General features: G+C 41.4%; 1 protein-coding gene and 1 long non-coding RNA gene across 2 annotated transcripts in view; one reads left to right on the plus strand and one right to left on the minus strand.

Annotated features, from left to right (window-relative positions):
• Positions 1-27,124, minus strand: part of LOC120324338 — a 124,167-nt gene that overhangs the window by 69,246 nt on the left and 27,797 nt on the right. Inside the window, exons 2-3 of the long non-coding RNA XR_005565582.1 lie at positions 18,226-18,312; positions 15,805-15,862 (exon numbers count right to left, since the gene is read on the minus strand). This is a non-coding gene — a long non-coding RNA (uncharacterized LOC120324338). The remainder of the gene's footprint in view (positions 1-15,804; positions 15,863-18,225; positions 18,313-27,124) is intronic.
• On the plus strand, positions 15,581-26,617 carry RBM24 (RNA binding motif protein 24). The gene is made up of 4 exons (XM_027744996.2): positions 15,581-16,236; positions 16,765-16,888; positions 17,998-18,052; positions 24,502-26,617. The coding sequence occupies exons 1-4, from the start codon at positions 16,069-16,071 to the stop codon at positions 24,830-24,832; spliced, it is 678 nt and encodes a 225-aa protein (XP_027600797.1). The 5' UTR covers positions 15,581-16,068; the 3' UTR covers positions 24,833-26,617.

Genomic DNA, 27,124 nt, shown 5'->3' on the forward strand with positions numbered 1-27,124 from the left:
CCGTGACCCCAAATACTGGCACAGATAAATGGCCTCTAACTGGGCCCTCTATTTTGCTCCTAACATTACAGACCCCACACAGAGAGACACAATCCCTATTTCAGACCTGGGGGCTTGCAGAGGGCTGTGCAGTGATGCTGTCACTGCCAAGTCCCAGAGGCGTGAAGGAGGCCAACTGATTTCAGCATGCCGGCAACCCAGTGGGGATCCCTGCTCCTGACCACACCCCAGCTTCGTTCTGGGTCTCAGCTGCTGGCTGTCACCGAGTTAGTTAGTGCTGCGAGCCAAAGGAGCCAGGACCCACAGGGTATTTAACACTTCAAGCATCTTGCAATGCTGCAGAAATGCAGGCTTGTGGAATAAAACAGACGGTTAAGCAGAAGGAGATGGATACTTTATCACTTGACTAAAATGGGCAAGAGGAAAATCCCCAGTTGTCTTTCGCAAGTGATTTCACGTTATTTCTCCTATGTTGCTGTGATCATGGTTTTCTCTTTCAAAGTAACACGAGGGAGGGTGGTATGGAGTTTTGTTTCTTTCTTTATTTTTAATTAGCACATCTGGGCAGTGACCCAATCAAAGCCTCATCTCCCTAATAGAAGCCTGTCTGACCATAACTTGCATATTCCAATTTTCATTCACAGGCAAAGACTATCTGTTGTCCAAGTATTTTTACTCTGCCATAATCAAAATACAAATTGTAGCTTAACTTAAAATAGACATGTCAGAAACACTTGACATGACCTGCATACCTGTCAACAAGTGATAATCAAATTCCCTTGCCATACTAAAGTTAGGCAGAAGACATTTATTTAAAAAAAAAAAAACCAAACCAACCTATCTGGTTTCCATATCATATTGAATTTCGGAGACACAATGGGATTTTTTCTTTTATGCAAAGGAGTCTAAAAGGAGTACAAGCAGTTAAAGGGATGTCTGCCAAAGCTGGCATGAGGGTAGAACTTCTCTTTGAAACAGCCTAAATGCAGTGTTACTGAAACTTAAAGAGCAGAGAGGGGATTATTTCTCCTTTTTCTGTTTATTTATTATGTAAATGCAGTTTCCCTTGTATAAATATTTAGCTTCTCCCTTTCTCTCTGAAAATCAAACAACAGCAGGGGTAGAAAAGCAGGGGATACAATTGTAGAATTGGCATTACAGTGGATTTGTGAAAGTTTGAAAGCAGAAACAAGTTGTAGTGCACTTGTTATGAAGGTAAAATCCAACCTGACACTGTCTCTTACAAAATTAGTGGGGAAAAAAATGACACAGTACCAAAAGGAAATTTTATACAGAGAAGTTTCTTTTAAAAGAGTACAGTGAAAACATGGCAATGTTTAGCAGAAGAATAAGATAAAGGTGCAAGGAAAGAGAAGTTATTCCAGCTCTTTTCTGCACAGACTTCCTCTGGAAGTGTTTGCCAGAAACAAAAAGCATGTCCCAGGAATACAAACAAATAGACCTGTACAGTACACAGTTAAAATTATCAACATCTCACTAACTTGTAATCCAGACTAAGCAGGGCATTAAAAAATCCAAAAGAGCACAGCATCTTCTATTCCTGAAGAGATCGAAAGGGTACACTGACATAACAGTTTCCAACAGCTGTGATAACAGCTTGCGCAGGGTCATGCTGGAGCTGATGGACAACAGCCCCTTGCACACAGAGCGCTGGAGCTTCATGGGCCTGCGTGTTGCCAGGTTCAGCTCTGGTTACCTTGTACAGTATATCACAGACTAATCCCTCTGTGATTGTCTGGGTCCTCCTCCGAGGGGTTCTCCTGCATATCCTTTTCTAGTTTTGACAAGGCAGAGGAATGCCTGTCCCTGACTCCTTGATCTCATTTTGCCTGTTTCAGCTCCTGACAAATGGCCCTCCTTACCCAGAGGTGTCATGAAATGCATAGAAGAGGGCTTTTCCTTTCACTAATTGCATTGTTTTGGGATGTAAAAGTTCCAAATCTCTGATAAATACAGCATCAGAACAAAAGCCTTTGTTCGAGGTGACATCACTGCTCTAAGACATGAACTTACAGGGTTAAAATCTGAGACATTTCTTATTTATTTGAACAATCTCCCAAAAAGCAGCTGTACTGAGAGGAAACTACAGTGGGGACTGCTGAACAGAAAAGCTCACAATTACCAAATAATTATTCCAGAAAGCTTACTGCTGTGGGAGACACTGTTGCCCCTGTTCCCATAAGACAGGAGGACCAGGACACAGAGACCTTTGGCACTCCTCCTTGCCTAGCTTTAACCTCAGCTCTGGGAAGACTGCTGTTCCTCACTGAAAAGCCCCTCCATGGAAGAGTATTATAGCAACACATCCTAGAATACTTCAGCAGGGTACAGTGGAGGGCAAGCTGCCCACAAACACGCATGGCAAAGCAAGGAAAGTAGATACCAGGCCTCCTTAGCTCATGAATATTCCAAAATAAGTGTTCCAGGAAGAGACCTTGCTCCTGTCCAGTGGCACAGCTTCAAGAGGGATGCTTGCAGATACAGGTGTTCCCATGGGATGCTTTCAGATATAGCCTCAGGATGTCTTGACTGTTTCCTGTGGATTCACAGAGCACGTGAAAGAGTGAATTCTGAAGACCTTGTCCTCTCTTTATTTGTAGTCTGAGGTACCTGGAGTCCAAGGGCTAAGTCTAAGAAAATAGCAAAGACCATGTAATTTCTGGGGGGAAAAGTGAGACTGGCCCCCCAGGGAAGCTGAGCATTAAAAAAACCCCAAACCTCAACTTTTTCTGCAGACATGTCACCTGGATTCTGAGGCAGACAAAAACAGATTTACAATGCAAATGCCATATTTTAGGAAAGTCTGTGTGCAGAAGGCTAGGAAAGGTGTCAAATGCCTGATACAAACTACGGTCTGAATTCTAATTATTTGTCTTTACAGATGGCAATTTGTGTCAGTGTAATTTTTAAGCTGCTTCTGGACTTTTCCCTTTCTGTTCCTCCAGTTTAACCTCTCCCTTGCTATCCTGTTGCTGGACTACATGCTAATGCCCCCTGATGTGCCACATGTGGAGAGAACCAGTTGCATAATGCCATGCTTTACTGAAGGGGATAAAACATCTGAAAAGCAGCAGAGATGGTCAATTTTTAACCTTTTCTTCTTTCCTCTTTCTCCTCCAAACTGACCATGTGATTGCATTTTTAAGCAGAATTAATACTTGGGACAAAACAGAGTCAAAGGATGAGGAATTCATATTCTAAGCAAACAATGAAGAGTAGCTGCAAGAGTTTTGGCACCTGACTATGATAAAGCTTTCGAGAGAATTTCCTTCTGAAGTGATCCAAACTATTGGAGATTACACATGCTGCATACTCAATCTGCACACTTAGGCAATTGTAAAATGCATGTGTTTCAACCATTTCCTTAGCACTAGTATAAACAAAAATAAGGAGAAGAGGGCTGCAGAGGAGGACTAACAAAGGCTGGGGATTAGTGGAAGGAACATGAAACCATGAAAGGTGTATATGCTCGTATTTTCTCTAATGCTCACAGCAACAGCCAAGTAAGCAAATGGCCACTCCTTAGTATGACTAATGGTGTAACTACTTAAGGACTTATTTCTACTGAAGTTTATGAAAGTTAGATCAAAACAAAACACACAGTTTAAAATAGAAATGTTCTTTATCTGCTGTCAGCTGCAGCATACTATTTCAGCACGTGTGTGAGTTTAAGCACACACACAATTCTGCAGAATGAGATTTAATGCTTAAAACCAAGTGCTCACATTAACTGCTTTGCTGAAGTGGGTCTCCATCTGTCCATACTGAGCTGCACATCCAAAGTCTTTGCAACTTTACTTTGCAGCCACTAGTTTTGGCCCCACAGGAAGCTATTTATAAATAGCTGAATTAATTAAATAAGATTGTACAGCAGAAAAAGGAATCAATGAAATATGGTCACTATGGCAACAAATATTTCCTGGATGTAGTTTTACTTCTAATCAGCAATGGCCTTCCCATGTTCGCAACAATGGCAAAAAGTTGTCAGGCTTCTCTTGTTTGCTTGTTTGTATTAAACATGTTCCTACATACAAAGTGTAAGACAATAAAAGTAACGTCCAAGTATTTTAGACTAAGTTCCTTTTTCAATAGTATTTTACACCAGTTAAAAAACTATTAAGAGTTCGAAATGCGAGTCCATTGTTTTCCCATCTTCTTACTGCTCTCCTGCCTCCTGAGTACAGAGAGAACTTCTGCTACCCTGAGAAATTTCATGGGTTCCAACTCTGAATCAAATATTAAACTGATCTCTTCACCACCAACATCAGCTGAAAGCAAGGCTAGAAAAAAATGATGCCACAAAACCCCCTGTTGTTTTCAACAGGCAGTTCTGGCTGATCCTTGTGTCCACACTAAGCAAAAATAGAAAATAAAAGGGGCTGACACTTTGCCAGACCGCACCTGCAAAATACACTCCTGGCCATGTCAATCACAGAAATTAGGCCCTACATGTGGTACATGGTGGAAATGTCCCAGTCATGTCTACGTATAAGCACTGGACTTGCCAAACATGACCACATCACCCTCCTTGGAGTTTTGCAAATGCTATGCTTTGTGGATTGAGTCTTTGATGGGTTGTAGATATCTCAGAGGGTATCATGACCTTGTTTGCACTTTATGGAGCTCAAAGATACTAAGGGGTTGTCTGAACTTGCTTTCTTTTTCAGTTGTTTTTTTTTTTTTCCTTAAGTAGGTAAACCAACATTTTAAAAATAGTTTCAAACACCAGTCTTGTCCATTGCCAAACGAGGGCATTTCCAGGACAAGTCTACTACATTTCCCCTCTGTTTTTACTTCCCTGTTGTTTTCTTTAAACAGTGGCTTCAAAGGTATGTTGTCAGTTCAGATATTTCTTTCCCTTCCTTAAAGACTAACAAATCCATTGGCAATGTCAACCAAATGCAGCAAAGGAAGTCAGTCCTCAGAGATAGTTAAGACTGTACAAGTTTCATGAAAACAGTTATTCGGCACAGAGAAGCAATCCTTTCCATGCCATGACTGTTAGAAAAGTTAGTTCATTGTCTCGTCAGCTGTGCGAGAATCTGTGTTAGCACTGGGGCAAGAGGCAAAAAAGCACACGTTTACGATTGCCCCAGTCAAGAGAGATGCTTCAGTGGGAGCTGCCACCTTTTTTAGACACTGATGTAAAAATCAGGGCTCTGCATGGAATCAGCCTTTGTAACTCCCAGTGTGCCTGATCTTGCCAGTCTTCCATCAACTATTAAATTGTTAATATTAACAATTAAGTTGTCTCTTCACAGTTACCTGTGACAATTTAGATGTGAGGTTTTAGATTGAGGTTCCTCTCCAGTGCAGATTGATTGATTGATTGATTGATTGATTGATTGATTATAATTTTCATGTGATATTTTGGAGAAGAGAGCTCTGTTTATGCAAGACAGGCACACAACCAAAACCAAAGGAAATGCTCAGGCAGCCTCTGACGTGCAAGCTTTGGGGGTTTTTTTCTTCTCTATTTCGACACAAGAAATTCACACTAGCAAAGGAGCTATAGCTGAAATAAGGTAAGTTAGGAAATCAGTAACAAAGTACTTGGAGATGACATGACTATTCTCCCTCTGATCTTTAGCTTTCAAGACCATCCTGGCACAAGTCACCTTCTGGGGACAGCAAAGAGAGCAAAGGAAACTAAGGACCTCTCACCCACATCGGCACTCACAGCAGCAGCAGTAGCAGCCCATTAGCCCAGGCTGCTCTGGGAGCCTACAGATGGATTTTTGGCATAATATTATCTTCTTTATTAATACAGTGTTTTAAAGCAAATATTCCTGGTAAAATTAAATGCTACCAGACTTGTCCTATATTAAAGAATAATTTCACATCCCCCTCGTGCATGAGTAAGGAGTTAATAAAACCTCAGCTGTTTTATGGTTACATTGGGAGGGTACACCCATTCCCAACGTGGCTGTTTGTTAAATGGGGTAACAACTCTACAATGCAGAGTTATCTGACATTTGTTTTCTAATGCACATGCTGTTTCAAAAAGAATAATGAAAATGTAAATAAATGCAAAGGAGCCCTGGGGATAGAAAAATTTCTATCAAAAAAACACTTAACGAAAAGCCCATATATTGCTCTGTATTGTGCCATATATATATATATATATACACACATACATATATATGTTAATTCTTCTAAGCCTCATTTGCCTAACAGCTTGGAAACTGTCAGTATTTTAAGAACTGTTATCAAATAACTTGAAATTACATTAGACAGACCATACAAACAGCAAACAGGCTCTAGTGACTGTATTCTTGAGTCTGATTTGAGGAATGGTGTTTTTGCTACATGCAGACTTTAAGATGGCTAGACACAAGCTGAGTCCCTAAACTTCTGTGGTAAGAGAAATTACACAGCATGTTGCAAAAATGGGGCTCTGAGAAATTTCATGTGTTGAGAGTTGATCTAAAATTTTAATTTATAACCTTGCCCATCCAGGGGGTTGTTTTTCCCTGCTTCTGTCTTCTCATACTTCTCTGTCACTTCTCAGTAAGTCAGATGAGAAAAGTCTTGCATAATGACTGAATTTCACTTTTAGGACTGTTTTCCTGACACATCCAGGGTCACAGCAGTACAAAGAAAGCCCAAGCCAAAACTGCCTGTACTACATGCTAACTCAAAACAGTCCCAAAGAGAGACAGGCGGTATGTATCTGAACCACAGAGATACTCTGAAATCTTGAAAACACTCATGCATGTACTGAATTCATTAGAAGGAATTTTGTTATTTTCAAGGAGCCTTTTCACATGTTTAAGAAGATGCCTATTAGGATGACAGCACAGACCAAACTACTAAACTTACACAGGACTCTGTTACAGAATAGGTAAGAGAACAGAACAAATCCCCCAGAACAAAATGTACGTCCACACAACTGTGCAGCCTTTCCTCCCCTTAAATAAGACTATAAAAATATATTTCCATCCCCCTTCATATAATATAAACTTTAAATGATTCTTCTTACTCACTAGTATTTCACATGAACTTCTAACCTGGTTGCATTTATGGTGTCTATTTTTCTCAAGCTAACTGCCCCCTTACCCCATTTTAATAAAACCCGTTAACACTCTTGAGAGTCAAACATGAACAAAAATCTCCCATTCCCTCCAAAGAATGGCATTCACGAAGATGTCATGAATAAGTAAACATTCTCTAGTGTTCTGTTTCTTTTGTCTAGCTTATTGGTGTTGAGAAACCTTCTTCTTCATTTATTTATGTTGGTATTTTATTTCCTTATTGAGTTTCAAAGATGAAAGGAGAAAAATAAGTACCAAGGAAATAGCTGATAGGCTGAAATAACCAAGGATTTTCCCAGGGAGGTAAAAAAAAATACACTTTAATACAAAGATTTTGGTGTGTCATTATTTCATTTTGTACACCCGCTTTTAATATGGAATGCATGACATTCTGTGTATTACAGTAAACAGCAAGCCAGTATAGCAAAATCCTGTTCATCAATGTCCAGGAACCCAATTTCTTCTCCTAATTTTGATTTAATGATATCACATTTTATGCCCCTAAATGACTATTATGCTTTGAAGTGAGGCAATCCTGCTAAGTCCAGGTTTATTCAAATGGCAGAATATGTACAAATCAGACAGCAAACCATTTTTGTGTAGACCTCACTAATGTCCCAGACACCCTCCTGCAGCAGATCTAATATTCTTACCTTTTTTCAAATCCCCTAGGGAAACAGTGCATGGCAACCTATTTGCAGTTCCTAGTGGAAAGGCAATGTGCAAGATCAGTTCAGCAAGTGGGCTGATTCTTGCTTGCCTCACTTTGCTGTACTCCATAACACATCTTGGTAAAATGAACAAATCTCAGAGAAATTACTGCTTGGACTCCAATTTTAAAAAGAATTAATAAACCTCAGTGAAAATTAAAGACCCTGATAAATGCTAATTGGGTAGGTAGGATGCTTATCTTATGTCTGAAAATATAGTCTACATTTTGTTGCTTAGGAAATCAAAGCACTGTACCTGATCCTTACGTGCAATTAGTATAAAATTTTGGTTGTTTCATGTTGACAGGGTCTGTTTTTCAAAGCCATGAGAATTCTTCAGTAGAGTTAAATCTGATTTCATCCTTTTACATGGCTAACTAAAGGACAATGTGATATGGTTTTCTACAGCACTGTTAACACACTCACAGCTGTAGTTTCTTAGCAAAGGTCCTTTCCAGAGATGAAAATGGAGGCATTAGAGCACGACACGTCTTCTGTGTCCTACTTCATAAACTCACACCTTATATGAACCGTGAAACTTAAGACTAAGGGACAAACATGACGAACCAGCCAAACAGTACTATTTTTATTCTCATGACAAAGCCTAAGTTTGGTTGGTTGAGTTTTTTTACTTCTTTTTAAAGGCAAAAGTCACGCCTTTTCCAACTGAGGACAATAAAGGCCATAAGAATGCTTAGAAACCTCCCTGGGTTGCAGCAATGAGTATGTAGATGCTAGATTGATGAAACTCCCACTGCTCAAGTGGTAACATGTACTTGTACTGCAAAACAAAACAACAAAGAAACGACCTGCTGCATAGTTTTGAAGCAGTAGCCTTCAGGGCTAGGATCTTACAGGTTAAACACAATTTTTAACAGAATTTGGCTTTTAAATTTGTAGGACAAATATAGAAAGCAATGGTGATTCAGTGCAGACAGAGCTCCTCCCTTCTGAGTCACTTCTGTTCGGATATCACAGGAAGATGGGAGAAGTGCTGTATACCTGCAGGTGTCACCTTACCCAGCGATCATACTACAGAGATTCTGACCTTTTGGAGGGGTGTGAAGAAAGCCTCCATGAGGCTTATTCCACTTTACTGTTTGGGCCAAATTCTAATTTACCTCATTCTACCTACCAAAAAAAACCCAACCAAACACAAAACTCAAAAACAACAAAACAAAAACTAACCAACCAAACAAAACAAAACAAACAAACAAAAAAAAAACCACAAGAAAAACTCTCTGAACCAGCAAAGATAATGTCCTCTGACAGTCCTTGAAGAAGAGGAATGCTGTGTCACAGAGGAGCACTTGCTGTACCACAGCAGCAGGTGGTAAGACTCAGTGCAGGCTAGTAAATCTCTCCAAGATCCTTCTGGAATGAAAACACCGTACAACAATCACATGCTGCTACTTTTTTTAACAAATCATGTCTAATCCAACAAGTGGAACCACCTGAAAGTTACTGTTGTCTTGGAGCTATTTTTAGTTGAAGAAACCAAGACTGTAAAGTAAACTGGATATTAAGAAGCTCAGACTAAAAATACTTGACATCAACATATGATATCTTTGGATCAGAAAACAGTTGAACTAGTAAACAAGACACATACTCCTACAACACAACTCACGAGCACATTACGGATAAGACTGGCAATATACTGTCTATCCAGAGAGAGGACAGCACATAAATGGGATGACCTCTGGCTAAAGTCCATCTTCCCTCCTAAATGCTCTCTTCAGCCCTTGCAAAGGAAGTCTGGATTGTCTAAGTCACAGCATGAAGAACTCCTCCACATCCCTAGCAAAAGACACTGTGTGAAAAAGATGGAGCATGAATTTAGTTCATCCACTCTTCCTCTGCATACCATTGTTCCCCTGATACCTTCAAGAGAAAGGAGGGGACAGTCCTGTGGAGCAGTTCTCCATCTTCTCTGCTCACACTGTGATTAGCAGACATATCCCTGGGTGAGGGCTGAGGAACATGGAAAGCTCCCTTTTTCTCTTAATGAAAAAGTAGTCAGGAGAATGTTTTGGACTCTGCTTTAATTGCTTCAGCAATGAGATGAAAGTAAATTTTCTTGCAAACTCAGTTTCCCCAGAATAATACAAGAAGAGCTAAGTCTTTAAAAAAAAAAAGTATCGGGTTGGGTTGAATTTGACAAATGACAATGTGGTGTCTTCTGGTCATAAATTAGAACCTTCCAGCTCTCTGACAGGAAAGCACAAGTCACTCCTCTGGAGGGTTGAGAGTGCACGAGGCCAATGAGAAGGCAATTCCTGGATCCAGAGCTGCAATACTATGGTATTCATCTGAGAGGCAGTCAGTTTCTCACTAGGGACTAAGGGGCTGAAGTGTGTTTGAATGAGCTCTTCTCTGCATTTCTATCCACCTATCTACATTTCTTTTCCTTTCTTTTCTACTAACCTACTTCCACTAACAGATGTGCACTGTTCTATAAGGCTAATGTCTAGCATACAGCTTGTCGACTGTCACTTTAATCTCTTGTAATAATAACTGACTAGGGTTTAGTGGTCCTTTCACCAGCATACCCATATTTCTGTTTCCTTTTTTTTCCCCCTGCTTATTTGACTGCAGGCCAGATGTACCCTCATTCAACTTGGTTTAGTTTCTTTGCTTTTAGCAGTGCTCCACCAGTTTAAACTGGTTGAGAATTTTTTCTCAACAATATTCTTCATACCAAGACTTCTTGTTTTCCATACAAAATACAAGCAAGCAATGAATTACGTGGTTGTATCAGCCCAGGCTATGTGCGTATGCCTCAGCAGACAGCTCTGAGCACTGGTTTTCCCATCAGGTATCACAGTGGGGGTGGGTGTACAACATTTTAAAGATGCACAGGAGTGTGCTTAGCAGACAGTTATTCAGCTGTTATGCCACACAGAACAAGACCAATGGGATTTTGCAAATTTGTTAGATCTCTGTCTCAGTTGCTTGTGACCAGGACAGGTAAGTATGAGAGTCTGGTGTTTCACACTACAACTTCTAAGCTTCAGCCAGTGTGCAAATCCACATATTTTCCTTCCCCTGCACAACTGCCTTGCTTGCTGTCAACATTAAGAATCATTGTTCTGACTCTGAGTGTGTCACGTGGTGGGTGTGGGAGCTTTGTGATTTGGCAGGTTCAGCCTTTGGCATCAGCGTTTTCTCTGCTATGGCATCATAGGACAACTTCAGTTCATGCCAGGCATTAGCCTCATTCTACTTTCTGACCTGTTCTAGCACTGGGCAGCACTATTCAGTATAGCACTCATGATTGGTATTCATAAACCCTTTCCCTCGGCTTTTTTTTTTCCTACCACACCTTTTTCACGTGTTCCCCTACAAACATCATGTGCTCATTGTAACCTTTATGGACACATTCAGCCTTCTGGGTACACTTACCGTTCACCCCTGCTTCACCTGACATGTCTGTTATTTTCCTATATATAGGCAATGTGTTTAAAATCTAAAGTTTCACAAGCTTTGAATTTAGTTTGCTGAATCACTGAAATTCTGCATCACCTTTTCCACTGCCCTTTAGAGGGAAGAATATTCCCATCAGAAACCACTCTTGGTGGTCTACATTTGGTGATTTAATTGGTAATAAGGAGGTTACCATACTTGAAGATCATGCAGCTTGGAGCTCAGATACTATAAGAAAAGGGACTTTGGAATACAGTAATATTATAGGTTTCAGGGCAAAAAAGAATCCTATGACGAAATCTGTTATAATAGGGACACCATCAGGAGAGAGGTGGTGGAAGCTTCCGCAGTTAGAAAACTTTTAGCAGAAATTCACAGTTCAGGAACTAATCATAGGTAAAGATTGTACATCAACAAGAAGAGCGAGAAGATAATGAGATTTCCAAGTTTCTCACGCTATGATCCGTTGGAATGTGAGTGCACTACCTACTACTGTATTTTATGCTTCTCTAGACCAAGTCAAACTATTGCCCATGTAATATACACTGAGCAGAGCAGAGGTTAGACATTCTGCTCCTCTCTGTAATGGGATGTGGTTGGTGGAAGTGCACAGATTAGCAGACAAAGCCATGCCTAATGTTATTAGCCAAATGCTTTCACAGAGCTATGGCATTATGGAATTTCAGCAGAAATGTCTCACTGACCAAAATGATGGTCTTACTAAGGTTAACAGAAAAATAATTACTTTTATCTTTAGCCCTACCTAAAAAATCATGGAGTTTTAGGCCCCGGGCATTCTAGTAACTGTGTTAGCAAATAAAATGTGTGTGTAGGTATATGTGTATGTATACATAGAGAGGAGTTCCAACCGTGTATAGTTGATGGTGTACTGAATGTTCTGAAGACGACTATTATTTACTGAAATAAAGCATTAGCAAGAACGACTGGTGTGCAATACAATCACGGGTCTTTGTTGTTTTCAGAAACCTAATGAATGAACACATACCATCCATTGGTTTCCAACATGACTGGCATATGGTGCTCATAAATAAATAAAAAGCATGATATTACAGTTACTCTGATACCAGTCAGTGGTAACATTTGGTAAACTGGAGAGCTGTCTATTCTATCTTACCTCAACAGCAAAAACACAAAATCTCTGAGTAAAAGACAATTAATTGTAACTGATAGTTTTTGGGATTTCCTCCCATTAAGCCAGGTTACAAGGTTCCAAAAGAAACATTAGACCATTTCTTAATGTATGGCTTCAGATATATATTTTAAAACCATTAAAATTACATAGAAGGTAATTGTCAGCTACAATAGCCTTCAGCAACAATACCTCCATACCTACGAGAGAGTCACAGCAATATAAAAGAGTTTAGCAGGACCTACATTCTACCTTGATTCAAAACTGAGATCCTAAAAATGCCAAAACAGCTGCCTACAGGACCAATACTGCTCTCAGGTTTTACAGTGGTCTACTCTTTGTGTTACTTACCAGAACATGGGTGACACTGGTTCAATTTCCAAATTTCCATGGGTTTAGGAACCTCAGTTTCACATCTCTCCCAGGAATGCCCTACCTCTACACTCCTCTTTCCACATGTTCTCACTGCTTTCCCGAACTGTCATGCTCTCGCCAGTGGCATCACTACTGCAAAATTTGCAGCATACAGGAATACATTTCTTTCTTCCACACTCGCATTCCAAAGCCACAACCAGATCCCTAGCAGTAAGTAATCTTGCTGATCCATCTCAAAACACAAAATACATATTATCTCAAGCAATTGGGAAAATGACATTGGTGAAGTTGTCCACTGACATCCCTAGCACAAAGACACAAGCCCTAATGAGGTCAGAACATATCCAAAATGGGTGTCATCTGAAAGAACCACTCCCCTGGGGTATCTGTGATCACCTCTTTTGGGTTCAGACTAGGCCAAGATCTGGCATTAACATATAGTATACAAGAGAAGTATACAATATATTCCTGAACACTGAAGTGTTCAAATGGTCTTTAATTAATTTCCATATGATAGAGGTCACCTCTCCTTGGGTAAACCTAAAGTGATGATTAAGACTGAGATACAGTTGGAAAATATTTTTATTTCTGCGGGCTGTTGAAGTAGTATATAGGCTAGTGCTGGTAGTAACAAATCTGCCCAAATTTGGTCATTAGATATAGATCATCCATCCAAGAGCTGGAGACCTGTGTTTGTTTTTCATAGGTTATACCATGCAAAAAAAAAAGGTTTGTGTTGACAGTGGATTACATGGAATAGCAGAATAGCGAGGTATCACTTCTCTGGGATTTAGATCAGAATTCCTAGGAATCTTAAGGCTGGAAAATTGTATCCTAGATTCTGTCAGGACTATCAAAGCAGAAGAACGTCTGATGCTAGCAGGGATGACGGGTAAAACTGAGTTTTGGGGGGGTTATCCTTCAATAGTAGGGGTTCTCTTCCTGTGATAGTGCTAGTGATACAGCTGGGTTAGAGGAATGAATGAACTGGAGAACTGTATTTAGTCCTGAATTTCATCTTAAACTTAGAATGCTAATACAGTAGTAGAACGATTGTAGCATAGCTTACAGGATATATTTTGATCTGTTAATGGCCAGGGTCACTTCTGGTTTTAGACAGGAGGACATGTTAGCCTGTCAGAGTAGCTTGAAAACTGTACTGTAGATACTTTGAATCATAGCAGTAAAAGCAAGGGCTGCATGACGAACCCTACCTAAATGCAAGAAGTTTGTCCTTTGGGATATAGGGATATGTCCCTTGTTGGGATATAGATGTGGAAAGTTAGGTTTTGTTTCTGGATCCTGGAAGACCTGCTGTTGCTGTTAGACCAAAAGACTAGGGTTTAGGTCTGTCAAAGTCATCAGTCTTCCACTTGGGTTGAAAAAGATGAACTCCTAAATACACCTGCAATTAGTCCTGGGATAGCCAAGTGTTGCTTTTCTGGCCTTAATACAGGAGTTTGTGTAATGCCTGCAAAACCAGGCTAATTCACCCTTTCTGCAGATGCCACAGGAAACACAGGAGTTCTGGGTACAGCAAGGGAACAGAAACATGATGGGATGGACTATGTTTGGTTTTAGGTGAAGTTCATCTTTCAGGTCTACAAGGGTCTGAGAGGTTAAGTGCACTCCTAAGCAGGTTGTGTGCTGCAGGGCTCTGCTGAGCACTGACACCTTTAGTTGGGCTCATATTTAAGTCAGGTCACTGGGCCAGAGTTTACAGTTACGATTAGCCCTTGGAACAGAAGTGGCTGGAGTGTCAGGTTTAACACAATGTTCCAGATCAACATGAGAGCCATGATGGGAGAACTTTTGGGACAGAGTTAGCTGACCTAACTGGATTCAGGTCAAGGTTAAGGGCTTGTCATAATTTCAGCTGAAAAGCAACATATGTCTCATCCTGCTAGGATTGCTAGACTTCACCTGAGTTAGTCCTAACATATTAAACCAAATTTAACCTGGAGAGTCTGAAGGATCAAGTAAGGTTTAGTGACAGCATGGTCCAGTATTGTACAGGTCATTAGGACTAGGACAATGGCACTGGAAGGGCTGAAGAACTTTGTAAAAGTCCCTTCTGCAACTGATGCATTTCTCTTTCTCCTGAGGGAGAAAGGGACTTCATAGGGAGAAGCCTAACAGACATAGGAAGAAGGAGACAGAGGAAAAAGAGATACCAGTACTTATCAAGACTTTGGGACCAAAAGGGAGTGGTTTAAAAGTCTGTACACATATGCACATCTCTTTTCCCCAGTCTTTAACCTTCCTCCCATCGTTCCTGTCTCCTTGTGAGTCTCCCTTCCCCCCAACTCCCACAGTCCTCTGCCTCTTCATGTCACACAGACATTCCTTTCTTTTTGTTCCCTTTTGTCCTTCCCAGTCCCAGCATTGGGCAGAGGCAGCAAGAGAAGAGAAAAACAAGGGAAGCAGCTTTACCATTTCTCTTTTCACCTTGTGACCAAACCAACAGCCAGTCCCACAACCACCAGCACCACCAGCACCACCTCGACCACAACAGTCGTGGAAGTGTTGCAGCACCGTAGCTTTGTTAGCCTGGAGAGACAGGTAAGTGAGAGTGGCAGGGGTTTGACCACAAGCCTTCGGGCTCTAATCGAAGCATTAGAGGACCGCCAGCCACCAGTGAGCCGGCTCTGCCCGCGGGCTCCCCGGCCGGCCGGGCAGCGCTGACCCCACCGGACTCTGTCTGCTGACACTTGCTATTTGCAGGAAACCTGCCTGGGAGGCACCGAGCCTCCCCGCGAGGCACCCCTGAGGCAGCCCCTTCGCCCGGCGGCCCCGAGGGCCGGCTGCCGCCGCACGGGGGGCATCCAGCTGTTGCCAACAGCTGTGTGTCAGCCCCGGCAGCGCCGCGGCCGAGCGCGGGGTCCGCCCCGCCGCCGTCCCCGCCCCTGCGAGGAGGAGGAGGAGGAACCGAGAGTGCCCGACCCGGTGGCTTTTAGGGGGGAAGGCCACTCAGTTGCTAGAGCTCAGGCCCTGCGCTCCTCTTCCAGCTGCTGCTTCTGCTCGTTTTCAGCGCTACGGCCGCCAGGCTGGCTGCTGCCCGGCCTCCCCTCCTCCTTTCGCCGATACCTACCTCAAAACCGCCGGAGGCTGCGGGGCTCCGCTCGTGAAAGAGGAGGAAGAAGCTGGGTCTGCAAAGGCAAAAGGGAATTGCATTGTAGCTGGGTGGCGGGGGGAAAAAGGGGGGGCGGGGGAAGAGAGGAGAAAAAAAAATAATAAAAAGGCAAAAAAAGAGCGGGGCTGAGTCTGGAAGCGGGTCTCGCCGCCCAGCACCCGCACGCCCCGGCGGCCACGCGTGGGTGCAGATCGCGGCGCGGCGCGCAGGGCCGGGCGGAAGATGCACACGACGCAGAAGGACACCACTTACACCAAGATCTTCGTCGGGGGCTTGCCCTACCACACCACCGACTCCAGCCTGCGCAAGTACTTCGAGGTCTTCGGGGACATCGAGGAGGCGGTGGTCATCACCGACCGGCAGACGGGCAAGTCCCGGGGATACGGCTTTGTAAGTGCAGGGGCGCGGGGCAGGGCGGGGGGCGGCGGGGGCAGGTGGGCGGTGGCGGGGGCATCGCGGGGAATCTTCCGCGGGGGACGCTGTAAGAGCTCGGGGGCCGGGAGGGGGGGTGCCGGGCGTCCGGCTTTTTGCTTTTCTTTTTTTTTTTTTTTTTCTTTTTTTTTTTTTTTTTCCCCTCTCCCTGCTGGAGAGTTTGGATAGAGGCGGGAGGGGGGTATTACTGAAAAAGGAGATTGAGGGGGGGAATTGCCCAATTCCTCGCAGCGCCGCCAGCGCGCCTGTTGCTCGCTGATACGGCCGCGCCGGGGTTTATCTGCCGGCGGCGGAGCTCGGCCCGCGCCCTCCGCCCTGCGCCCGCCGCGGCGCCCGGAGCCCCGCTCCGCAAGGCGAGCGGGCCGGGGCCGGGGGCCGGATGGGGACCCCCCTGGCCGCCCCGGGGGGCATCCGAGTCGCCGCTGTGGGCGAGAGGCTTCTCCTTCCCCGCGGAAAGGGATCTAATGCGCAGCGTCGCCCCTTAAGGTCACCATGGCTGACAGAGCTGCTGCCGAAAGGGCTTGTAAGGACCCCAACCCCATCATCGATGGCAGGAAAGCCAACGTGAACCTGGCGTACCTTGGTGCCAAGCCGCGGATAATGCAGCCAGGTGAGGAAGCGACCCCGAATGGCTTTTCTCTCCGTACCTCAGGTTTCTGAAGAGCAAAACTTTACGAAAGGTAGTGCCGCCCTCCACGTTTCTGAAGTACGTGCACAGTTGGGCGTGCTTTGGTTTGGAGTTTTAAATGCAGCATGTAGTAACTTTTTGGCTATTTTGTACGTGTGCCTTATTTAAAAACCAAAAGCAATCAGAGATAAAGTATCTGCAGTTCCCCAGGAAGACTTCCACAGCTCAAACACTTCATTGGTTATTCCTGCTGCTGGGAATGTGGTGGTGCTGACCATTTACAGTATCGTTGCAGGGTAAGATTGGCCTAGGAATGAATTGCTTCCAATGTGTGCGGTCTTATTAATACAAACAGTATCTTAATGCAAACTCTTCAAACAGATGGGAGCTATTATGCAGACTTTAAAATGAAATGGCTCTTCCTAAGACCACATCTGAGCCAATCTGATGTCCTAGCTCTTCCCAAACTGCTGCTTTGCAGTAAGAGCGAGAGGAGTGTGGAGTGTGAGCACATTTGTGCTCTAAAGGAAGCTGCTGTGAGTTCCCCCATGTTTAGCTCGAGGAACACTTGTCTGAGTAATTAAGTGCCCGCCAAGCAAAGACAGGGTTTATGTTTGGGTGTTTGAAGAACTGAAGTCAGGATTTGACCCCCCCATGCTAAGACCTCATGAGCAGAGATGGCTCAAATTTTAAGTCTCTAGAAAGTACACAAATACACTGATGAATAGGAAATACCATATAATCCTTCGGAGGTTAAAGTTAGGGACCGGAATGGGGCACAGAGTGAAATGTGAATGAAAACCTGTGCTTGTTTAGAAAAAGTTGTTCTCCTAAACATCTCTAGGAAAGTGTGCACTTTACTGGTTTAAGTTCTCTGTGTGTGTGTGTGTGTGTGTGTGTGTGTGTGTGCGCGTGTGGACTGATACATTTTGCTTTCTAATTTTTGGTTCTACAGCCTTTCAGACGTTGTTCCTGGAGGCTGTTAGTGAAGGCTCTTGCTCTGCATTTGTGTGCGTGTGCATATGTACATAGCATAAATAAATGGCCAAAAGAACACCCATACAGAGAATGTGATGTGTTTTTGTTGGTAGGTTTTGCCTTTGGTGTCCAGCAGCTTCATCCAGCTCTCATACAGAGACCTTTCGGGTAAGTCTGTTCAATGGGACCTCAAACAGGGGAGAAAAAAATCTCTTTTTTTTTTTTTTTAAAAGGAAAGAAAAAGTATGATCGTTGAAGGCCTCTTGCAGTAGCATCCTTAAAACTGGCCAGCAGTGCTGAAGTTCTCAGATTTATAAATATATACCCATAAATGCACTCACCTTGTCGGTCATGTTCTAAATGCCGCAGCTGAGTCAAGTTGTGTGGGACGTGGCCCTTCCGACTAAGCAGTCCAGTCCCATATGACTCTATAAAAAAACAAGGAGGTATGACTTGATGCAAGATTGCTGTGCCCCATTTCTCTTTTTTCAGCTTGACTCAATGTTATTTATCTCTTTCTAATCTGACAGGGATCGTTTACAGTTAAGATAACTGATCAGAAGGATATGATGATAAGAGGTGGAATAGTTCTGTTTGGAATTAAACTCTGTAACCAGTAGACTCAAACACAAACAAGCTAAAATGGTGATTAACGATGCATGTATGTTTTTCTTCATATAGTCAATAGACCTCCGTGTGCTTTTTTTTATTTATTACAGTAATGAAGTGGTGTTGATAGCTAAACTGTGTGCTTTTATTTATTTGAAAGAGCTGTAGTGAAAGTTTTTTGGGGGGGTCTTTTTAATTTTGGTTTTGTTGTTGAGGAGTGACTTTGCCATGGGGAGCAAAGGGCCTTTTTTTTTTTCCTTGCTTTCAAGCTGTAGCCTGTGACTTTTTTTAACCATATTTTGTAGTGAGTGCTAAATTGTGTGACTTCTTGATTTTTAAGTAAATCAACGTATTGCTTGCATGTTCATAATTTTTGGGGGGCTTTGTTCTCGGGAGGGGTGTGGAGCTCCCTATTAACGATGTGCGTCCATTTGGGCTTTCTAATTTGAAGAGTTTTTCCTTCAATCCTTCTTTAATATCTAGCGCATTTCTCCTGTACTTGAATGTACTATTCCTAAGTAGATCTAACTCTTGCTTCCTATAGGCATATAATTAGGAGGTGAAGTCTGCATTAAGTTTTCCATAGAGTGTCACTTCACTAATGCACACTGACTGAGAAACCCATTGCAAAACAGTGCATTTTGCTAAGCTAACAATAAAGTAGGGAAACTGTGTCACAAATGTTTATTTGATTAGAATAGCTTGAGATTATCTTACCTATCCGTTATTAAGCACCAATAACTTATCGATAGTTTGATTTGTCAAAATGGTAGGAACTAGTTCCTATCCTGAAAACCACAGGAAAAAGTTTTCTTAGAAATTTCATGTAATTTTAAAAGAGAGTGTTGATTCTTCTGAGAGTGGGGAGACTGTAACAAACTTTGTCATTTTTTTTCCTTCTCATGATTATCCTCTACTATATTTTGCTCACTTCTTTGAAGTGTGAGGAGATGACAATGCGTATGCCATGATCAGTTTATGATGCCTGTGCTAAGGTAGGCAGGAGGCAGAACGCCTTGTCTCCAGAGCAGTTAAAGTACTTGTTGCAAAGAGGAACAAGTGGATTGCACAGGGATCAACTGTGGAGAGACTGAGTATTTGCTGAGCACAACAGAAAAGGAGGACCTGTGGCAATCCCTTGCTTAAAGGACTGTGCAAATGTAGGGCTCTTTTCTTGCTTTACTTACCCAGATCATGTAAACCACGTGTAGGCCAGGGAAATCCTTCCAGCAGAATGAATAGGGTTTTATTTCTAATGCACTGGACATAAGTCTGGAGAAGTGTTGGTCGTAGGGTCATGTATATATGAAATTGGTCATTTTTGATCCTTGGCTCTTGCCTTTCTTTTATGATGTGCAAACAACGGAGATTACTAATCCTGCTTCCTTCTCAGAATTTCCAGTGACCTGTACCTTTTCTAAAGTATGTAGTTGAGATTAAGAACAACATTCACTAGGATGAATGAACATCTTCATTCACAATATTCCATGACAGTAAGAGGGGATGTTTCAGTGCTTACTCGAATCTACTTCTGTTAGGAGTTCACTCTTAGAGCTTTCTATACGGGTTGCACTGAAATACAGCCTGAAAGCCTTTCTTTGCACAGTTTCACTTTTTAAGTACACTTTACTAATACGCTGCGTAAAATCGGTTGTAGTGGTGATTCACTATCGATACTCTGCTAATCCATACACAAAAGCTTCAAATGTTTCGTGGTTGTGTTTTGTTTTGTTGGCTCTTTTCCTAACAGAGTGCAAATTAGCAAGGTACTGCTGCATTTTGGTATGGTCAGCAGTGTTGTAGAATCATAGAATCATAGAATGGCCTGGGTTGGAAGGGACTTTAAAGATTGTTTAGTTCCAACCCTGTTGCTGTGGACAGGGACACCTTTCACTAGACCTTGTTGCTCCATCTGGCCAGGCCTTGAATACATCCAGGGATGGGGCATCCACAACATATGCTTTCCCAGCTATCAAATAAAAAACTGAAAATAATTGGATTACATTACGTTGCTTTTACTGAGAAAATGCAGAAGTTCAATATTCTGACTTAAGTACAACATTATTGTGGTGGAAGGAGACAGAAACTAGATTAGCTTCAATGCGTGACGCACTTTGAAAAGTCAGGGAACTTTTCTTTATTCAGTGCTGAGGAGATCAGTTCATCCACCAAATAACATTTCTTCCTACTTTTTGCATTCAGCATCTATCTTACTGTTGGTGTGTTTCATAAAGCTGTTTGATCACAGGACTGGTTATTTATAAAGCTTTGTTTTCAGGATTGTTTATTAAAATATTATCTCTGAATTCAACAGGAATTTATGGAGGGGGAAGATGACTTTGCTTCCTAAGATAGCTTTTCTTGGTTTGCTTATGGAATTTCTATTTTCATATTGGTGGGAAAATTTGGGATTATACAGAGGTATTGGTGTAGGACATAACTGTTGCAGAGATTTTCTGTTCCTTTCCTTCCTGTCTAAAACTTGTGCTTCGATCAAAATGAAAACATTCCCACTGTTTTCAGTAAGACCAGAGTTAAATCCAAAATTACTAGTTAATTATCAAATGGTTAGCTGATACTACCTGCCTGATATTCCAAGAGTTAGGCAATTCTGCCTTTTTAAAGAGAGAAGGAAAAGCCCCCTCTCGAGTTTGTGATCAAATGACTTGTATAATACTAGACTTAGGATAATCTGAAAAGAGGGAATGAAGCCAGAACAGTAAAAAGTTAGCCTGCTATGTCCTCCTTATGGTTATCAGAGAAAAGGAAGCACAGTAAGGGTCTTGTATGTCTTAATATTTAGGTAACCTATTTTTGTTAAAAGGAAAGCTGTTCGTTGCTGAAAATCTACTCTTTAATTATGCCTTCAAAACCAGACAATGCCATACCATGGCCAAAGCAAAACATTTTGTTCCAAGTTAAATATATACTTTCACAAGAATGTAATGCTGTGAGTCAAAGATGTGCTACTACTGCTGAATTTCTATATTTCACAGCTCTCTGCATTAGTCTAAAAAGTCCCTTCTTTCCTTTGAAACAATTAGCATTCACTTTATTATTGCTTATAGGATTATTTTGGAGGTCTTAGTTAAACACAAATCTTCTGTTATAACAACAATGAAGGTCTTAAGGCATGTGGCAGGGGTATATGTCATTGAATTTTGAATATCTCAAAGCTGCAGTTACTGCTAAAGTTAAGCACGCCTTCCCCTTTTTTTTTATTGCAAAAATGTAAAACAGTAAATAGACATTCCAAAATAAAATCTACTGCTAGGAAAGAGAGCTTAAATCATGTGCATTTCTCACACTAGTACTCTCAAAAGTAAAGCAGCAGCTTTTTATTTAAAATTAGGGACACTAAGGATTTCCAGTGTAACTGGGAATTGCTTTTTCAGCTTTTGAAAAGCAGTTGGGTTCTGAATGGCTGAGATCTTCATGTCCTGGCCTCTGCAGTAGGTAGAAATTTACTTTGGCCATATAAAGCCATTTTACTCGACTCAAAACAGTTGTAGCATGACAGATGATCAAAAATAGCCCCACTGCAGCTTATGCTGTCAGTCATCATGTGTGAAATGGCATGGTGGAGAGGAGCCTGCACAGGGTTTATGTTTATTGTAGAGTAAGATGTGGCAAACAGATAATGTTTCATAACTTCACCACCTGTTAGTTTCTTGGCTTAAATAAAACAAGTCACAAGAGTTTAAGTGGAAGCACATGTATCTTTCTGTCTTGTTCACGGAGGTGGCAGTGTCCTAACGTCTTCAGAAAATCTTAGTAATGTCGTTTCAAGTCAACACAAACAGTCTGATAAACTTGCTTACTGTCTCTTCTGTTAGAATTACTCTCTTTCATAAGTACTGTATGTAAAGATTCCTTCGATGTGCTGCAGAAGTTGTTCTTGGTGACTTCAAATTTGGTTTTATATCTCTCTCCTTAATACTTAAAAAACATGGTGTTATTTTTATTAGGATTGTACTTGGTTGGTGACCAATACAAAACGCTTGTGTATGCTCATCCATTTTCTATGGAGAGCTCAGGTAATGATGTATATTTAAATGCACAGAGCCAGCTTAAGTATGCTTCAAATGCACTTCTGGCTAATCACTTCATAAATTAGGTGAGTGTTAAAAACCCAACTTATGGTTTTGTTTTCTGTTTTCTTTCCCTTCCCAATCCCTCCCTGTTTATCGCTCTTTTTTTAAAATTATTTTTCCTTTTTCCACACAGTAGAAAAATAATTTCACTGACATGTTGGGTTTTTATGATTGTGGTGTTCGTGTCTTAAACACGACAGCTGAACATTTCTCTCTGCTAATATTCCTTATACAATCAACTGAGCTCTTTTTTTCTTAAAAAGAAAACTAAGCTGTTCTAAAGCTTATCACTTATTTTAAACTATGTTTTGCTATGATTCCAGTTGACAGTGTCCCTTCCGATTGAAACGTTTCCTTGTTGACCATTTAAGTACGTCTTAAAGTTATTTTAAAAATGAAACAAAAAAACCCTCAATAAACCCTTTCAATTAGATCTGGAATTTGGAGAAAAGAGGACAGTTTTTAGCATCACGATTTGCATCTGTGCTTAAAGTACGCTAAAAGGTTGGTGCAGTGTTTAGAGTTGTCTCTAAAGGTAAAGTTCAGTATGAAATAGTAGTAAATCTGCACAAGTGGTTTTCCATGGATTTATAAAGATTCATTGGCTGGAAAGGAGATACATATATGTAGGACTTCTCCGGAAATCCAGATGCAAGACAGAGTTATGAATGTAAAATGAGATTTATATTGAGTGTATATATATATTTTTAAATCATATTATATGATAAAATACAGCTATGAGATTAACTTGTATGTAGATTTGTGTGCTAAGACAATGATATGACCAATTTTCAAAACTGAAGGGCTAAATAAATAAGACAAGGAAGCAAGTTTTGTGAAGAAGATGGGAAATTGTGTATTGGTCTGTTCAGAATGGCTGTTTCTTAAGCTGTAAATTTATGGTTTTTTTGCTTTTGTTAAGCACCAGATCTATTTAGACTTAATCTTATGCCCACCTCCCAAAAAACTCTATGCTGTATGTCTTGCATAGAAATAAACAAGCTGGCACAAAACAGGACATCAGTGACCTGATAATCAAACAGGTTTGACCCTTGTGTCCTTACAAATTTTTATAAAAGTGTGATGCACATGTACTTAGGAGTCACTGTTATGGATTTTAATAGCATCTATGTAGCTTCCCCTCAATGGTAGCTTCCCTCTTGTGACGGAGTGAGCTGCACTATCGTTCGTTTGGAAAGTGTGATTCTTGCTGTGTTTACCACACTTGTGAACTCTATTTAAACTCCTTTGTCGCCTGTGTTGGTTTTTTTTTTCTTATTTTTAATAAGGGTGACTGAGGTTGCAGAGAAATTAATGTGTGCTGAGTCTGCATAGCAACTTAAGTAGGGTTGCCACAATACACTCCCCTGCTCCCTGGAAAGTCTTTACATAAAGTCAGGGTTCAACCATTTTGTTGCCTTACTGGCTATTGTCAAATTCATTATAGTGATACTGTCAAACTGCTCAGTTACTACTAATAAAAGCATTGCAGGAAATAATTTTACTAAGAGTCAAGTAGTTAAGAGAGAAGCAGGGTAATAAAGATGACTTACAGGTTATTTGAAAAACCAGTACTGCAATTTTCCAGATGAAATAATCAAGCTTAGTTCTTCAGAGTTGTCCTAAAACTGACATCAGTAGTGCTGGCTCTTCTGAAGACTTTCATGGCATTAAAGACACTATCCTGAAGCAACATTGAACACTCTGATTCAACTCAGCTATAACGCTGTGCTTTGGAGCGATGCGTCTCTTCGGGCCAGCGAGCTGACAGTTGGCCCATTGAGTCTAGTTATTGTGGCAACCCTATGCACATAACAACAACTAAATTGAGTTTGTTTTAGTTCGGAGTATGGATGTGACGCTTAGGCGCTGACTCGCGTACCAACTTCAACTCCCTCTCCCATCTTTCAACAGGATACCCGCTCACTATATCTATCCACAGGCTTTTGTGCAGCCCGGAGTGGTAATTCCCCACGTCCAGCCTGCAGCAGCCGCTGCTTCCACTACGCCCTACATCGATTACACCGGAGCTGCGTATGCCCAGTACTCGGCCGCCGCAGCCGCCTATGAGCAGTACCCGTACGCCGCCTCTCCGGCTGCCGCTGCTGGATACGTGGCAGCGGGGGGCTATGGCTACGCGGTGCAGCAGCCCATCACCGCGGCAGCGCCCGGGACCGCCGCGGCAGCCGCTGCGGCTTTTGGCCAGTACCAGCCCCAACAGCTGCAGACAGACCGCATGCAATAGCAGATGGACTCCTGAAGGAAGCTCGCTCTTTCTCTTCCTCTCTTCAGCCTTCCAGTATAAGTAGTTAACAGAGACAATTGATATTAACTAAAGGAGCTTTAAGGAAAGCGATGCTATTGCGAAACTAAAGACTTTTATTCCACTGTTTTCATACAGTATGCATCCAAATCATGTTGTTAGAAGGGAGGGGTAGTGCGGCATGTCTAGTTTCAAGTATCAAGGCAGAAGAAAACGGGGGGTAAATACTGTACTGTCATGGAAGAGTGGCAGGAGTAGCAATGGGACTTCATATTTTCAAACAAACAAACAAGAACCAAAAAAAGCAAAGGTGTACTCTTTACAGTATCAGGGAAGCAAAACTGCCTTTTATAAGTAAGAAAATGGTATTTGAAAAGTTTGAACCAGGGAAAAAAACTGAGTCAGCAATATGTAATCTCTATCCATTTTAAGAGGAAATGAACTTAAAGCATTGATTGTCCTTTCTAGCTTTCAAAAGTTGTCTTCGTGAGATAGTACCTTCTCACTGTCTCACTCACAGGCATCAAACAACCCAAGGAAGATGGCCGGATAGTAAGATGGCGGACAGGCACCAAAGTTATTTTCTTCTCTGTCCTCTGGATGAGTGGAACTATGGAGCAAGTGATGTGGAAGTAAGGGGTGCAACAGCTGTAGAGACAATCAATAACACAGACAGTTCTGGACAGAACACATCACTCGTGCTCATGTGATGAGCTTGTCACATCCTAATCCCTCGCCCCATCCCGTTTCACTTTTGGGAAACTTTAACTGCTGGTGTCAGCTATTCTGATTCTAAAATAGGATCAGCCCTTTTACTACAACAGCCTTCTCTTTCTGTTTATTGCATCTATTCGTAACTTGTGAATAAAGGCAGGAAGAAGCCTAAAGAATTAAAACCTTTAAGAACTGTTGTAAGGGAATTTTCTTTTCTGAAACCATTTGTACAATTTTAATATCTATTTCAGGATTCTATTTAAAGTATTTATTAGCAAACATACAGTACACAAGGCGACTTTTTGTTACCAAGACTGCAGTTCTTGAAGGGTTAATGGTATGTGATTTATACTGTGCCTTAATTGTTATGCTATTTAAAAAGAAATATTTATTTTGAAAGTTTTACTATGCTGCGCTCTGAAGAAAGCGACTTTAGATGTGACACTGTAAAATTATGTATTCATCTCATGGTATAAATTATTTAGTAGGCTTAGATGTAGCATATTAAATATTAACCTAATTAACTAAGGATGTTGACTTGGATTTATTTAATTTCAGTATGTGCACTGTATGAGGGTACTCTTAAATTAACACTTTTTTAGGTTTTTACATAAAACATTGCTAGTTCATTCTTTTTCCCTCTACTAGTTAATTCATGTAGACCTCTCAAATACATTAGTGCCGTTTTCTCACTCATCTGTATGTAGACTGACTATTTTTCCCTTTGCTAGAAAATGCTGCTTTACATTGTCCTGTGAAACTACAATACTTGCAATTTTTATTCTTGACTGAAATGGAATTTAATATTTTACACTGTATTGGATTTTTTTTATACTTGAACAATTTCATACAAGGGAAGACAGGATAGCATTTTTATGGACTTTATCCAATGTCACTGGATTTATTTGAAGTATTCTGAATACTAGCCAGTGTTATAATGTAGACATGACTCTCCTGTGCATATTATTTATTCAGTATGTATATTGCTTTACAACATTTCAGATCTCTTAATCTATTCACTCGTACTAAAACAATAAAAAAAATTGTCTCATCTTGTCTAGTGTTGTTCTTGCTTAAATAGTCTTAGATCTTGTTTAGTTAAAACTCAGGGGGGCAACCTTTTATATAGTTTTCCTGGTCTGTGGGACGAATGGCAGCATATACACAGACTTCAAATACATAGACTGATAGGACCTGTGTTACATGGAGGAAATTCTACAAGGAAGATGGAGAAGATCCATCCTGAGAGTTACCATAAAATAATTCAGAATGGAAGGGACTTTGGGGGGGTCCCAGGTTGCTTATGTCATTATCCAGTCAGGTCTTAAAATCCCCCTCGTGAGGACCGCACAACCCCTCTGGGTAATCTGTTCCACTACCTAATTATTCCCGAAGTGTCATTTTTTTCCCCCTTCTATCTAGCCAGCACCTCCCCTATTCATTTATAGCCTTCGTCTCTCATTCTTTGGCAGAGAGCCCAGCCCTGTCTTCTCAGTAACCTACTCTTAGGAACTGGAAAATTGCTGTTCTCTTCCGTAGGCTGAATAAACCCCAGTGTCT

This window comes from Pipra filicauda, unplaced genomic scaffold (assembly GCF_003945595.2).
Source record: "Pipra filicauda isolate LSUMZ 115617 unplaced genomic scaffold, ASM394559v2 scaffold49_size4853605_pilon, whole genome shotgun sequence".
NCBI lineage: Eukaryota > Metazoa > Chordata > Aves > Passeriformes > Pipridae > Pipra > Pipra filicauda.

What these genes read in the sequence shown, in the direction of transcription:
- RBM24 (XM_027744996.2), top strand. Translation starts at nt 16,069, where the DNA reads ATGCACACGACGCAGAAGGACACCACTTACACCAAGATCTTCGTCGGG. An exon ending in AGTCCCGGGGATACGGCTTT is followed by an intron (nt 16,237 to 16,764) that starts GTAAGTGCAGGG and finishes TCGCCCCTTAAG; the next exon opens with GTCACCATGGCTGACAGAGC. An exon ending in CTCATACAGAGACCTTTCGG is followed by an intron (nt 18,053 to 24,501) that starts GTAAGTCTGTTC and finishes ATCTTTCAACAG; the next exon opens with GATACCCGCTCACTATATCT.